At 40.1% G+C, this 15,155-nt stretch overlaps 1 protein-coding gene across 1 annotated transcript in view; it reads right to left on the minus strand.

The window, feature by feature from the left end:
• Positions 1-14,690, minus strand: part of CLVS1 (clavesin 1) — a 177,397-nt gene extending 162,707 nt beyond the window's left edge. The window contains exons 1-2 of the mRNA XM_008514824.2: positions 14,478-14,690; positions 1,948-2,574 (exon numbers count right to left, since the gene is read on the minus strand). Of these exons, the coding sequence (XP_008513046.1) occupies positions 1,948-2,402 (455 nt within the window). The 5' untranslated portion in view covers positions 2,403-2,574; positions 14,478-14,690. The remainder of the gene's footprint in view (positions 1-1,947; positions 2,575-14,477) is intronic.
• Between the last annotated feature and the right edge of the window lie 465 nt (positions 14,691-15,155).

A 15,155-nucleotide genomic window follows, 5' to 3' on the forward strand; every position in this document is an offset into this window, starting at 1 on the left:
GCGCAGACTTGACCAAACTCTAGACAGATAGTGTTCAAACATTCACATACCTTTTCAGGGTTAGATTGCCCTATCTCAATTTATTAGCCAGAAGATAGCCAGTGGTCACTAAGATGTCCTACGCCATCATCATTTTTAAGAGGAGGAGTAACGATATGAGGTAGTGAAGGGGCACTCTAGAAATTCCTTTTAATTATACTGGGGAAGTTCTTTATCACACTTTTTAAGTTAAGCCTATATCTCCCCAAGTAACAGAAAACTTTCAATGATGATCCCTCTGTGAAAGCTCAAGCCACAGGTGAAATTTCGGAGACTGATTCATGCATTCTTTCTCACTCAACATTTATTGGATATTGTGTCATGCACCAAAAAGACAAATACGAAAAAGACAATCTCCTGCCCTCAAGGAACTTGCAGTCTTGGGAAGAGGGGTAAGAAAGAGCACACAGTAAACACATAGTTACAGTAAAGCTGGGTCAAGGCAACTCACTCTGAAGTCAGACTACGAGGGCTCAACACCCACTCCATATTTCCCTAGTTGTGTGACATTGAGTGAACTACTTAACTTTCCAAAGCCTCGTGTCATAAAATATAAAATAGGGACATTAATACCTGTTATGCAAAGTTCTTGGTGTGTTAAATGAGATGATATATACAAATGCTTAACAGGGTATGTGGTAGTATTCAAAAATATTAGCTATGATAACAGTGGTTCTTACACTCCTATTATAAATGCTTTCATGGAAATATGGACAGAAGAAGGGCACCTAACTAACAAGGGTTGGGCTGGAGAGGTAAAAGAAGACTAACTTTTTAAAGAACAATAAAGATTGGTATGAATCGGTAGGCAGATTGTGTCCAGGGTGGTTGAAATTGGGATAAGAAGTGGTTGGTCTCTCTTTTAGGTGTCTCATGGAATAAGCTGGAAGGCTAGAAGGCATGTAAAAATCTCAGCTATTTAAGGCAAGTCTTGTGCTTCCAACCAGTTGGACCAGAGAACAAGAATGGCAGAGGGAAAAGCACAGATGCAGGAACTGGATCATCAAGGGCCTTTACTTTGAAGGCCTCGCAGGTCATTGAAGAATTTTAAATAGGAGAGTGACATAACAGAATTTTGGAAGGATCACTCTGGCTATGGTGTAGACTAGAGTGGCTCAGAAGAGACTAGACCATATGCAGAATGTGAGTTGGGAGGCTGTTTGCAGTAATGTGGGTGAGAAATGATGAGAACCTAAACTAAGGCACTCGCAATGGGAGCAAAAGGAAGTGAAGGAGATTTGAGAAGTTTTCAAGAAGAAAGGGGTAGGACTTGGCAATTAATTTGATGTGAGGAGCAAAGGCAAGGAGCAGCCTTGGATGACACCCAGATTTCTGGTTTTTGAGATGGGATGGATGGAAGAGCAGGTGAGGCAGGAAGATGATGCATTCAGTTTGGGATATGTTGAGTTTGTGGTTCTTTATAGGACTTTCAGGGAGAAATGTCTAGCAGGCATTTGGATAGAAAGGTCTGGCACTGAGAAGAAATACAGGATTTTACAGTCATGGAGAGGATCCAAGAAATTATTTCATGTGTTGAAAACAGCTGATTTAAAGCCATCTACTGAATCCATTTTTGTTGTTGTTAAAGATGAGAACACTAAAGACAGAATATAGGGTTCTTCTAGAAGACCAGTTTTCAATTTTCTTAAAATAAACAACTCACTCTGATGAACAGAATAAAGTCTCTCCCAATTCTAACACTATGATTTTATTGTTCCAAAACACTGCTGTGAATCTGGAATTGCCTTTTGACGACAGTAAACCTGTGGCCTTAAAACTTCCTTTGTGGTTGTGTGGAATATGTTTTTTTAAATGAAAGCCCACTATTATAAAGCCATATGGCCCCAAACATGCAGTGACTATGCTCATGAGAAAGAAAAACCAAGTAAAGATACTATCTACATTTACCTACTCTGATCCCAATTGGCCGCAAACAGCAGAAGGATCTTCCTGCCATAGTGGTCGCGGTTTTCCAGCACTCCAGGGAACCCATCGATGAGAGCCCTCTTAATGCCGGGATCATCGGCCTTGAAGTTTTTGAACATGTCCAGGTTTAGCTGGCGGTACTGGAAGTACTGGGCCAGGAGTCTAAAGGCATCTGCTTGGTGAAACTTCCTGGCTCGGAGAAATCTCAGGATGAAGGCATCATCTGTACGTAAAAATCCAATGTCAGGTCTGGTGATGATCATGTCCCTGACTTGCTGAATATCCTGATGTAAAACATCCGGGTTTTCATTCAGTTCCAGGCGAGCTTTCTCTATAGTCTCTGGACTGAGTCCAGCCTGTAAATGGGTCATCTTGGCCAAATCTCCCTTCCAAGTGCTTAATTTTTCGTATTTGGAAAGAAGAGGAACTGGTCCCATTCACGTGATGGTCTGCTGAAATCGGGGCCCATTCAACAGATTTTTGCTACCAAACAGCTGCTGAAACAGACAAACAGAGGGTCTTCTTTCTGGTTCTGGGAAGCAGTAGGACATTCAGGTCCTATGTGGTGGTAGCCATCCAAAAGAGAAGCAAAGTCAAGGCCATTGCCCACTGCAAAACAAATGCGCACAAGAGAAACAAAACAGAGATGATACAAGAAAGTCTGGGCAAGTTCACTGGAACTTAGATAGAAAAGTCGTATATTATGCTGTGGGTGTGATTAGATTAGGTATCCAAAAAACAAAGGGTAAATTATTCTTAAAATGAGATATTCAGCATAATTTTCTTACTGACAACTTGAATGGATAATACGCAAGTATTTGAAACATGTTTGGAAACATTTTAGTTACACTGATTAGTTAACATAATAGTATATGGTCAGATTAGTAATAGATGGCTCTTTTATTAATTACCCTAAGTAACAGTAAGAAGAGAGAAAGATCCTTCTCTTACAGCGTGCTTTATGGGGCTATTCACAAGACTAGATATGGCAGAGAAATTACGGCTGCTGTACAATTTATTGCTTCCCATTAGCCCCTCTTCTCAAGTAGAAGTACCTTTCATAGAAATACTCCCTCCCCCACCTTTTTTTTAAGGCAGCCATTTGACTCTTAACAACAAAAAGGGTCTGTTAAAGGTCACCCCATCATAACCTCACAGGTACCTCATTACTCATAATTGAACAAACAACAGTGGGGGTTGGGAGGGCACGGGCTCATGGCTGGAAACTTGACCTTTAATAATCAAACTGAACAGCAATCAGAAAGGATGCTCATGTGTGGACATTTACAAGCAGTTTTATTATTTGCCTTTGTCATCCTTCTGCAGAAAAAGCAAAGGGACTTGAAACTCTTGGTCGCCTTCCTACTTAACCCAACATCCATACAGGCTTAAGAATCATTCCATTTTATGTAACTTTTCTGTTGTCCTGAGATATTATTTTACTAGTGATAATGATCGAATGTTTTAATTCCCTCAGATACCTCCCTTAAGATTTCTCTACCTAAGCGGTAGACAGAGAAACACCCATGTTATTTGCATCTTTCTCATCTTAAATACAAACGTCTAAGCTCTCTCAGACATTGGATTGGTCTAACCTGGAAGTTCCAAATATCAGAAGACATACATGTTGTAAATAAACGTAGAGGCATATATTTTTTCCCTAGCTTTCTTAGGTCAACAGTATCTGCAATAAGAGAGAAAACATTTACTTCCAAGCTAATTACTATTGGTAATGCTTTATCATACAAAATAATTTAAAATGTCTCTTCTACTTAGTTTAGGACTAGCAGTAATTTCTTAAGGGAGACAATCAACTCACACATTTCTGCTTTATATTGACTTTGTAAAATGGGAGAGATGAAGGACAGTTTCAGTAACGGGTATTCATTTTCAGGACAATAGAATAATAAAAATTTTATTTATAAAATGTTGGCTTTGTAAAATAATTTGTAAGAAAATAGCATTTAGCTCTGTGATGTGGGAAAACAAGAAACAGAGCAGAGTCTTGATTCTCACTGATTTATAAGGACTTAGAGTAGTAAAGGAAAATAGTACTATGAACTATTCCCAGGATTGGAAGAAATTTCAAAATCCATCTAGGTCCATGCCTATCTGATGTTAAAATTCCCTCTCTAATAGCCTCACCACACTCCTTCAAAAAATTGCCTTGTTTAGTGTCTTCCTCTTTGAATTCATCCCTACACCCACTACAGTCTATCTTTGCTCTCACCAACCAATAACCAGGATGACCGTATAATTTATTATCCAAATTTAGACACTAGGAGGCGCTAATAAGAATAATGCTGGAACAACAAGCACAGACCGGAACAGTTCCAAACAAACCCAGACAGATAATCACCCTACTAGTGAATGACCTTTCTGTTGCTACACCCAATGGACAAATTTTCGGTACCTATACGGATGACCTCTATCAGTATTTGATACTGATGGCTTTATCCTTCTTAAAAACTCTCTCTCCTATTCTCCAACTCTCTTTTCTGTGACTCCAGACACACTATTTTTCTCCTAGCCTTCTATCTATTCCTGCTCAATCTTCTCTTCCTGTGGTCACTGCTTTACTGTGGTGTTTTCAGGATCCTGCTCCATGATTTGGCCACCTACATTTGGACAACTTCACTCCATTTCTCTCTCCTGATCTGATCTTCAGACCACATATCCAACTGCCTACTGAACACCTCCACTTAGATGTCCCATAGACACCACCCTCTCAATATATTCAAAACTGATCTAACCACAGTCCCTTGTCCTGAATTTGCTCTTCTCCAACCCCATCTCTTAGTGACTGACACCATCTTCTGTGCAGTTTTGCACGCTAGAAACTGAGAGTCAACTATTATTCCACCCTCTCCCTTACCATAATATTTCTGAAAATCTGTCCAATTTTTTTCCATCCATTTTCACTGTCTTTGTTTAGGCCACATCATCCCACATCTGTTTAGTCCTGCAACATTCTCCTTGCTGCGAACCTTGTCTTTTCCTAGTCTATTCTCAGTATTACAATTGAAATCTTCTCATGTCACTCCTTGATTGGCACTGATCAGTAGCTACCAATTGCCCTAGGATAAACTACAAAACTACATAACATGGTCTCCAAGACGCTTCATCATTTGGTCCCTATCTGTCTTTCCAGATTCACCCTCTGGCCTTGCAGCCACACTGAGCCACTTGCAGTTTCTCCTCACTTCTGTGGGCCCTGGCAAAAGATTCTCTCTCTGCCTACAATGACCACTGATTAACTCCTTTTTGTCCTTCAGGAGTCATCTTGGAGATTATTTTCTCTAGAAAACCCTGCCTGACCTTCAGAGGTCATGGGTAGCTCCACAGCCCCAGCTACACCACATTTTATTGTCATTTTCCTCTCTCCCTCTCTACTCCAAACCCCTTGCAGACAAGAGCTGGATCTCATTCATCTGTGTGTCCCCAATATAGTGCCTGACACAAAGAGAATCAGCTCCATGAGCAGAGTGACTTTGTTGTTTTCATCATCTATCCTCAGTGCCTAGGACAGTGCCTGCCATGGATTAAGTGCTCAATAAATAATATAGAATAAATGAATAAAGAAAGTAGTTGAAATGTTTCAGTGAGTAAGTGGTTTCTCCTACTATTTGGGTACCTCTAGAACAGTGTTCTTTAAATGAGGGCATGCAGCTGACTTTTAATTTCCTCTCTCATCTACCAAGCATTTTTCTTCCTAGGAGAACTTAGCCTAGGTGCATTGTACTTCAGATCATGGACTCCTTTGAGCACGCTGGGCAATGTTCACAGTTCCAAACCACGCACAGGATGCTTAGAGCACAAGGCATAGCAAGGGCTTGTCCTCTATAGAAGATTTAAAGCAGCTGGGAGTGAGTTACTTACCTTATATTTCAGGAAACTCAACGATGTTTCCTAGATAAATTACTACAGGTTCAAGGGGAGAGTCGTGGGTTGCATTTTTCATGGCCCACTTCCACATATAGCTATGTCTCCAATCTATAATATCTGAAATAAATTTGCTTCAATCTCTATCTTTATTTTGTGCTCAGCATACAGCGGAAGGTTCTGGGGAGAATACCCAAGCCAGGGTCACTGAGTTTCATACTTAAGATGAAATAGATATTTTCCAATAAAGGCAAATCCTTCATTTCAGATGTCTGAATACACTACTACTTAAATAACAACTTAAACTCATAATATTTAAGGCACTAAAATGCTATGCTATTCAAGAACATTCTCCAGGATGTAGCATTGTCAATTGACTATAATCTTTTGTTCACATGAAGGATTTGGTTCTCGTTCAACTTTTCTGAATTGGTCAAACAAATATAAAAGGATACATCGGACTTGATATCACATGAAGAAGTAGGAGTAGTTTTGTATCCTGATGGTATTCATAATAATAATAGCTTTAATTTAATTTAATTTAATTTGTTATTTATTATAACTGTGTTTATTACATCTCAGGCACTTACATATTCTCTTTTTATATATTATATTGTTTAATCCATAGAACAACTGTATGAAATAAGTCTATTATTGTCTCTATTTTTCAGATGAGGAAACTGAGGCATAGAGAGGTTAAATGACTTTCCCAAGGTTACACAGCTACTAAGAAGCAGAAACTGAATTCAAGCCAGAGTAATCTTTTTCCAGTCCCACGCTCTTTACTACTATGCTGTTCTGCCCCTTCTGTGTAGCAGAGAGGTTCTACTACTACTTAAGACCTATCTGACCTCCAGCAAGTCACCTTTTGTCTCAGAACCTCACTTTTTTCCCTCTCAAATCTCTTCCAGATTTACCATTCTACAAACCCAAGTATGCCTAAAGGGATTGACAGATATTCTCAGGTAGCCTAAAACCACCCCTTACAGATGTCCAGTTACCGTCTTGTCCTCATTTAGTCCTTAGAAGACGACTGAAGCTTTTTAAAATCCAGTTGTCTGTGCCTTTTCCAGCTATCACAATTTTTTGCTCTTCCTTTATGTATTTTCCTTTGGCCAAAACACCCGATCAAAGACCCTGCCATTCTGTTTGAAGGATTGATACTTCTCCATGCTTAGTGAGTGCCAAGGATGACCTGGGCATTGAGATGTGCTTAATAACCCAAAAGGGCGTTTTAGGCAGGTTCACGTGAGCCTCAGAAACCGTCTTTTCCATTGCTGGTTGAGTCCCCAATGATTTTTTTTTTTCCTAAAGATTGGCAACTGAGCTAACAATTGTTGCCAATCTTATTTTTCTTTCTTTTTTTTTTTCTGCTTTTGATCCCCAAATCCCCCCAGTCCATAGTTGTATACTTTAGTTGTGGGTCCTTCTAGTTGTGACATGTGGGACGCTGCCTCAACGTGGCCTGATGAGTGGTGCCATGTCCGCGCCCAGGATCTGAACTGGAGAAACCCTGGGCCCCCAAAGTGGGGTGCACGAACTTAACCACTCGGCCACAGGGCCGGCCCCCACCCAATGATTCTTTATTCAGAGATTGTTCCAAATACGTGGAGAGTAACTAACCACACTCTCTGGTGAGGCCAACGTAGGAACTAACTTCCAGTTCTAATCCACGCTTTTCCTAATGAACTAGAAATTTTGGTAGTGGTATTTTTGTATGAGAGAGAGGAAAGAAGAGTGTCCATATCATGATATTTGAAATCACAGCATCAATAGATTCCAGATTCATACTCTATGTCAAGTTCCCATTAAAAAAATCTATTTGTATACTTCTTCATACAGAATTCAGTCTTAAGAAAGTATATTTGCACACACCCTAGTATTTATGAACCAAGGAGTCTAGGTGGAAAAATCATTTCATAAAGTATTTATAATTCAAATGAAATCTATTTTGGTTATTTTATAATCTATTGTTGTCATTTACTTCATTATCTTCAGAAACACATTAAATATAGTGGGAAACAGAATAATAATAGCAATGTCTTGTCTACAAATATGTACATGTGTATGTATTATTTCAAAGCATTTTACATTGATTATCTTTTATTCATTGTTAACAATGGTCCTGCAATAGGTAGAGGAAAGATAATTCCCTGGAGATGCTGAGGATCATGTGAAATAATGTAGGTAATAATGCTTGGGAAATGAAAACCTCCATTTTACATTTACTATAATATTTTTGTCGACATCATAATTTTGTTGTCTCCAGGTAAATAAAAGAATATTGAGGACTAGAATAGCTAAGAACTTGGCTTACAGTCAGATAATGAGCTAGTATTGAAGTTGAAGGAAAAAACAAGCAAATATGCGTTAACTACTTACTATGTGCCTACGGCTTTGATGTTCTATGATCTAATCTCCACACCAACAGTTAAAGCTAGGTTATTACTTGTTGGATGAAAGGAGAAATCTGAGATTTAGATAGACTAAGTATAGCTGGGAGAACAAAGATCTGCACCCAAGCCTACCTTACCCAAAGCCCGTGTTCTGTCCATGACCCTGCCCTGCCTCTCAGAGTAGGTGCTTTCCATATTCCACCCTGGGTACCACTGCCCTCTCACTCACTCACTCACACAGCAGGCACACACCAACAGCCCACCCGTCCTAGGGAAGATCATTTAAGGGATGCTGTAAAATTGGCCAAATTGGGGGAGAAAAGAGTATATTATTGTCATGACCAGAAAGACAAAATCTATAAAGCCTAAATGAGATATAAAGAACATCAATAATTAATTAATAATACCTCAAATATTTATTGTTTCTGAGTGTTCTTGGTAATACAAAGAACAATTTTAAGTACACACAAATTTAAATTAACCCAAATACATAATGAGAAACTATGCCCATATTTGTTTTGTGGGCTTCTTTTATGAGAAAAGATGAAAAATGAATCTCAGTGATAAAACTTTCCACATGAAAGTCTAATCAACTATCTCAGCCATCAGTAGGTGTGCAAGTTATGTTTCCAGATTTTAAATCCTTATTCAGTAAGGTTAACCCTTATCGCTCTTCACCTTTCTAAAATCTCACTTCAAATTTTTTAACTGAATATGTGGTTTCCCCTAGAAATGCCAAAAGGAATTTTTATACTGAATGAAATAAAAATAGATGCTGCTGATACATCTAGACCAAAATTAAAAGTCACAGTGAGCAAAAATCTTTTTTTTTTTGAGTACGACTCTATTTGGAATCTTTCCTGAAAGACGATATGCTCCCTTACTGCCAGTGGAGCCTACACTGAAATCTCAGAGGTTGGTTGATTACAACATTCTTTGGTGCTGACCAGAAAGGAGTCTTCTCTCTAAACGATGCATTTGAGAGTGAGCATTAGGGCTGACAAAGGTACACAAGCCCCGAGGGTAACAAAGTGGCCCCCAACACATCAACTTACTATCCAATGTTAGCCAACTTGCAGATATGAACTATGCATACCAGGGGCAGGGATTATAGTCTGGAAAGATAAAAGGAAGTCAAAGAAGACCTTTAATCATCTGAAAGTGTAGCATGACCAGAATTTAGCCCCTGGCACATAGTCAACTTTCTATCACCTTTGGCTCAGTCCTCACCCAGGGCTTACCCTTGCCACATAAATTTTCACCATGTGTACACCCTTGGCTCCCTCTAAAATAGCAACCAAGCACACAGTCAGCTGTTCCCATTTGCTCTTGCTCTTAAGAAAGATTAAAAGTAAATTGGAATGAGTTCTGTCAGAGTAGAGACACTGAGAACTTCGACCCACAGTAGTTGCCAGACCAGAATTAGAATAGGCTGGGACTCAGATGAAGTGGACCTACTTAACAGAAGATTGTGTCCTGAGTTCTAGAACAATCTATAAAGCTTTTCTTCTTCTAGTTTGCTTTGGGGCAAATAATGCAAGTTGAAGGGAAAGACAACTTGTAAGGAAGGCCTGGGATTTTTCTGCCCCCTCATTGTGTTAGGTAGAAATGTTTTTGATTGAAGTAGTATTTAGCTTACATCTCTCTGTGTTCTAAATAAAGACAATGTCTAGGGGAAAAAATTTATTGAGGCAAAGCAAATTAGACTGGAATGTTTTTCTATGCCATTAAACTATCTCCGTAAGAATTCACTGGCAGTCAATGCCCCAATTTAAAAAACAGATTAGTTGTGCTTCTTAGAAGTATCAATGGGAGGGGAAGGAAAAAAACACTTGGAAGAGGATATTTCTCTAAGAATATACTCTTTTTGAGGAAGAGGATCGTGAGGAATGTCAGAAAGGCAGAGCTCACCCCAAAGATGGCCATTAAATCCATTCGCCCCCTTTTCCATCACTGTTTTTCCCAGCATGTCTCTGTGACTGGGACCTTTCTGCTGGATGTGATCGGGCAGATGACGGCAGCGGCAGTAATCAGAGTTAAGAGGACTGCCTGATGAAAGTGAAATGCAGCAGTGTGAGTATGGGTGAGTTGGGAGGAAGGGGCTATTTGTCTAATTTTCTCCTCAGCTAGAGCTATGACTTCTGAGCTCTTATTGCCTTAGAACTTGGAGTGGTTTTGAGGTTTTTTTTCAGTATGAGTGCCATTATTTAAGAATCGGATGTAAAGGTGGGAATGTTAAAAAAGAAGAAAACTCTTTGTCTTTGCTTCTCGAAGTGTGGCCCATGGATCAACAGGATCAGCAGTACCTAGCAGCTTGTTAGGAATACAGAATGTCAGGGCTCACCCAGACCTGCTGAACGAATGGCAGAATCCCCAGGCACTTTGTATGCACATTAATGTGTAAGAAGCAGTAGTGCAGAGGATTTGTGGTGAATCAGAGATTGAGAAGTTAGGTTAATTGCCCCTGAAATCAAAGCTCACACTCTCTGTGGACAATAGTGCTACAATGTCCAAGAGGAGCATAAAAGCACCCCCAATGTGTTCGTTCCTTTTGGAGCACCAACACTCAAAATAGCTTATCAGAATGCCTGATTAATTGTTCTCACACATTCTTGCATGCTCTATATATCAGACAAAAACAATGAAGAAAGGAAAGAGGGAGAAAGCAAGAGAAGGTGAGAGACAGGGAAGGAGAAAGGGAGGGAGAAAGAGAAAAAGGAAATAGAAAAATCTCACACGTTTTGTTTGTTTTTTTTACCACATGTTGGACTTTGAGCCCCCAATTGCCTGTCATTTGAGCCCTCAACTGCCATTCCCAGGCCCACAGATTCCCTCCTACTTCCTACAAAATGAAGAACACTGAATACACTATGTACTTGACACACATAAAGGTCTGGAACTTCACGCAAGACATTTGAGCAATAATAGAAGCTGAATTGATGTGGTGTTATTTTAAGGACAAGAGATGGAGAAATAGGTCTGCACAATACCTACAAATGGGAAATATGGCTTTCTAAAAGGATCCAGGAGACAAGAGTGGATTATCTCAAACACATAAGGGGAAATTCCTGCGGGTTCAGAAGTAAGGAAGAAGAAAAGCTCGTAGAAAATTAGACTTCCACACAGAAAACTTTCTCTAATACCCGCTATTGCCTACTAACAGGTCTGTAAATACGGAGAACACAGGGTTCCCAGACCAGAGAAGACATGATAAAGGATATGGGAGGTAGCGGGTTAGTGAAGAAGAATGAACTTATTTACTGAATAAGTGAAAGGCTTTTTGGGGGAGGGGATTGACCAGTTGATTTCTACATCCATGAAGAATCAAAGCAAAGAACCAAACCAACTTCGCTTAAGCTAAGAAAAACTTAGATCGGAAATTAAACTCAGTTTTCTTTAGAAAGATATAACACTTGGGGCTGACATGAGGGGTTGCAGTAATTTACACTGTGGATCTTCTCTTGAAACAACTTTATTCCAGTGAAATCTGGAGAAAATGAACAATAACCAAAACAATCAAAATTTGGGAGAAGGATGTAATGGGGGAAAAGATTTCTCTTGGCAATGTTGAGGGGTATTTGGGGGCTAAATGCATGTGGCCAAACTTCACATTTTGTATACCCATTCTACTGTGCTACCTTCTCTGAGTCACCATGTAACGGGACAGCAAAGAAGATCCAAGTTAGCCTGGATCCGTTTACTAAGGATGGCTCTGCTCTGAGGGGGTGTGTAAAGTTGTGAATAGACTTCTCAGAGTTAATAAGGTGCCCCTTTGTAAAGCCTACAGAAGTAAGCAAACACCACCAGTTCTGAAGAGTTCTAGATTCCCCCTTTTGGCAAATGAAGGACCTCCCAGCTTTGTACTTCCATGATTCTAAAAGGATGTGCCCCTCTGTGAGCATGTCTACACAAATGTAGGATGTGACTCTGCTGGAAATACATTTTCTGCTCACTTTTAAATCCCTTACAAAAATGAGAAAACTCCATTCCTGAAAATATGAAAAAAGTAAAATAGCCCTTAATAGAAAAATAAATAAATAAAAGAGGAAGCCAGGATAGCCACAGGCTATAAAAATTCATAAGCTCAGCATATTTCAGTCAGAGAAAGGCATCACTTCTGAGACAGATGCTTGTAAATCTCACCGAAGCAGCATTGTTTTGAAATTTCCCCAGCCTCAGGAAATTGTATTAAGCACAGGAAGACAGCAGCATTAGAGGCACTGAATTCCTGGCCTGAGTTTCTGGTTTGAAGCAGCTAGAATTGGCGATATGTACACTTTTAAAAATTGTCTGGGCTGAACCATTCTTTGCAGACAGATAAGGGAGTTTTAAGAATCTTGTTGCTTGAGGACTTGAGAGGTCTTGTTTACTATGGATATTACCAATCTAAAGACAGTATATGGATGACCAAATTTTCTTCTTCTCTAAAATCCATCTCATCAAATATTTTCACTAGTTTTCTTGGTTTGAATTCAAAAGTGAGCGAATTGTAGAGGCAGATAAAATTATGCCAACGTTTATGTAATTAGTAGCGATAAGTAACTTTTGTCACAATACTACTATTCCTCATTCAAAAGGAGTATTGGTTGCTGATTCTTCCTCAAGCCTTCTTCCAGAAGATGCTTGTTTGTGACCATTCTTTATTTTTGATCATGCTCTAATGATGAACAAGCTGGTTTTGATGAAACTTGCTTCATTGCCTCTTTTCCTTTTTAAAGAGGCAGAATAATGTACTAGGGTGATTTTTAAATGAACATTTTTGTGCTCTGGTTTAAATTTGGTTGTTACATGTGACCTGACATTATTCCCATATGAAAACATGATCCATCTCATTTTTAATTAAGATGTTAATTTTATGAAAAACAATTTGTGGAGAGAACCCCAATACTTTGCTGTTCAGTAATAATTGATTAAATGGATACCCACCAAAAGATTTTTATTTATGATAGGCTCAGGGACTTATTTTCTCATATTTGTTAGCTCTTGTAAGACAGATGATCCTCGCTAAATTAAAGAGGTGCTATGACTTGGGTTTGGATCTTCAAGCTATTGGAAAGACGTTCCAACTTCCCTTCAGCTGAGATAGAAAATGATAGCACTCTAAAAGCAGAGCCTGGTAAAAGACAGTTACATAAAATGCCTTTTCAATTTTTGCACTCTATTACCCTTTACTATTACAGGAAAATGGTATTATCGCCTGATTACTGAGAAAGCACACAAAAATCTCACCTTCCAAATCCGAGTCAGTCCTTGACTAGGGATGAACAAAGCCAGGCCATCTGTTCTGAAAATCATTACTACTTTGGCCATTTGGGCAAGGGATATATCTTGCTTGCTTCAAAGAGAGGTTTAAGATTGGAAAATTGAAATGAAATAAGTAGACAGGAAGAGACATTTGAACAAACAGCACTTTCCAATGAGAGCCACATTTGTTAGGTTATTATCATCATCACTTTAATTTCCACTCTGGTCACAGAGTTAACCTTTGGGGTCTCCATTTGACAAAACATTTCAGTAAAAAACTTAATTCCAGAGTTTCTGCAAGAAATGCTTAGGAAGGAAAACGGGCGTGTGGGTGAAAATGAGTCATCAGTCACCGCCACCCCGCTTCCTGGTGATTCTCCACTGGAAAACCAGAAACACGGGTTGAGCTTACATGTCTATTTTACCGGAATAACACTATCCCCCAGGCCGTGCTAATTTCCTCAACTAAACAGTCCCTAATCTGCTGAAAGGCAGCTGGCTAACTGCTGGTGTCTGGCAAGTGTCCCATCTGTCCCCCTGCCGGGGGTCTCTTTCTCCTCTTCACTTTCCCTTTCTCTCAAGCAGTCTCTCTTTGTTTTCAGGGGTGTCGTCCACCTGAACTTTCTTTCCTATGCCTGAAAACTTGGGCTCTTTTCCTCTACCCTGCAGACCTCGGGCTTTGTTTAAGTGACAAGACACAGTTGTGTTGACTATAGTTACGGCGCTGGTGATGGTGGAGATCATGACGGTGATGGTGGAGATGGGGGTGCTGATGGTGTAAGGGAGCGCAGGCTGAGCGGGCGCCGGGAGGAGAATGGACCACGGAGGCGGTGGAGAGCAGGGTGCGGGAGGCATGGAGCGCGGAGGGATTGCAGATGGGAGCTGTCCACGCACCGAAGTGCTGAAACGCCGCAGCCATGGCATCGCAAGAGCGGGGGAAAGGCAGGGAGGCGCTGCAAATACAGAAGGGAGAAAAAAGGCAACAAATACCTTCACACCGCCGCCCAGCCTTGCTTTGGGAATGTGTTTCTGCAGGTGTCCTCGCTGGTGAGCTGAGTGGGTGAGATCTCCTATTCTGGCAGGTTCGGGCTCAGATTTCTCTAGAAAGCTGTGAATGAGAGCCCCGGCTCCACTGGGCTGTGATTTTGGTACGAGGCGTGTGCGCCCGAGACTCTGTCCTTCTATACCGAGCCTAGCTTTCCCCTGGGTCCTAAATACCTCCGCACTTCTGCTCTCCCCCGTTCCATCAAGACACTACCAAGAATTATTGTAATTTTGTAACACCTGGGACAAAAGTACCGGCACTATCACACCCCCCCCCCCCAACGTTAAAAGCAGAATCTTTCTAACAGATTAATGCAACCTCTGAAACAAGAGTGAGTGTGTGTGTGTGTGTGCGTGTGTGTGTAAATTTAACAGATGAGAAAGTATCACAGACCTATGGGGAAAAGGCTGCATTATTTTATTAACAAATGGAGGTAAGAAAATGAACGATTTGTAAAAGGCTTAAATTAAAGCCCCATCGCACCAAAATTAATTCCACATAGCTTAAAGAGCTAAATTCAAAAAGTAAAATTAAAAAAGAATTAAAGGACCCTAAGAAATACTTTACTGATCTCAGGATAGGGACTGTTTTTTAAGCGCAAGAAGAATCGCAAAGAAAAAATA

The sequence above is a fragment of the Equus przewalskii genome, chromosome 8 (assembly GCF_037783145.1).
Source record: "Equus przewalskii isolate Varuska chromosome 8, EquPr2, whole genome shotgun sequence".
Classification (NCBI taxonomy): domain Eukaryota; kingdom Metazoa; phylum Chordata; class Mammalia; order Perissodactyla; family Equidae; genus Equus; species Equus przewalskii.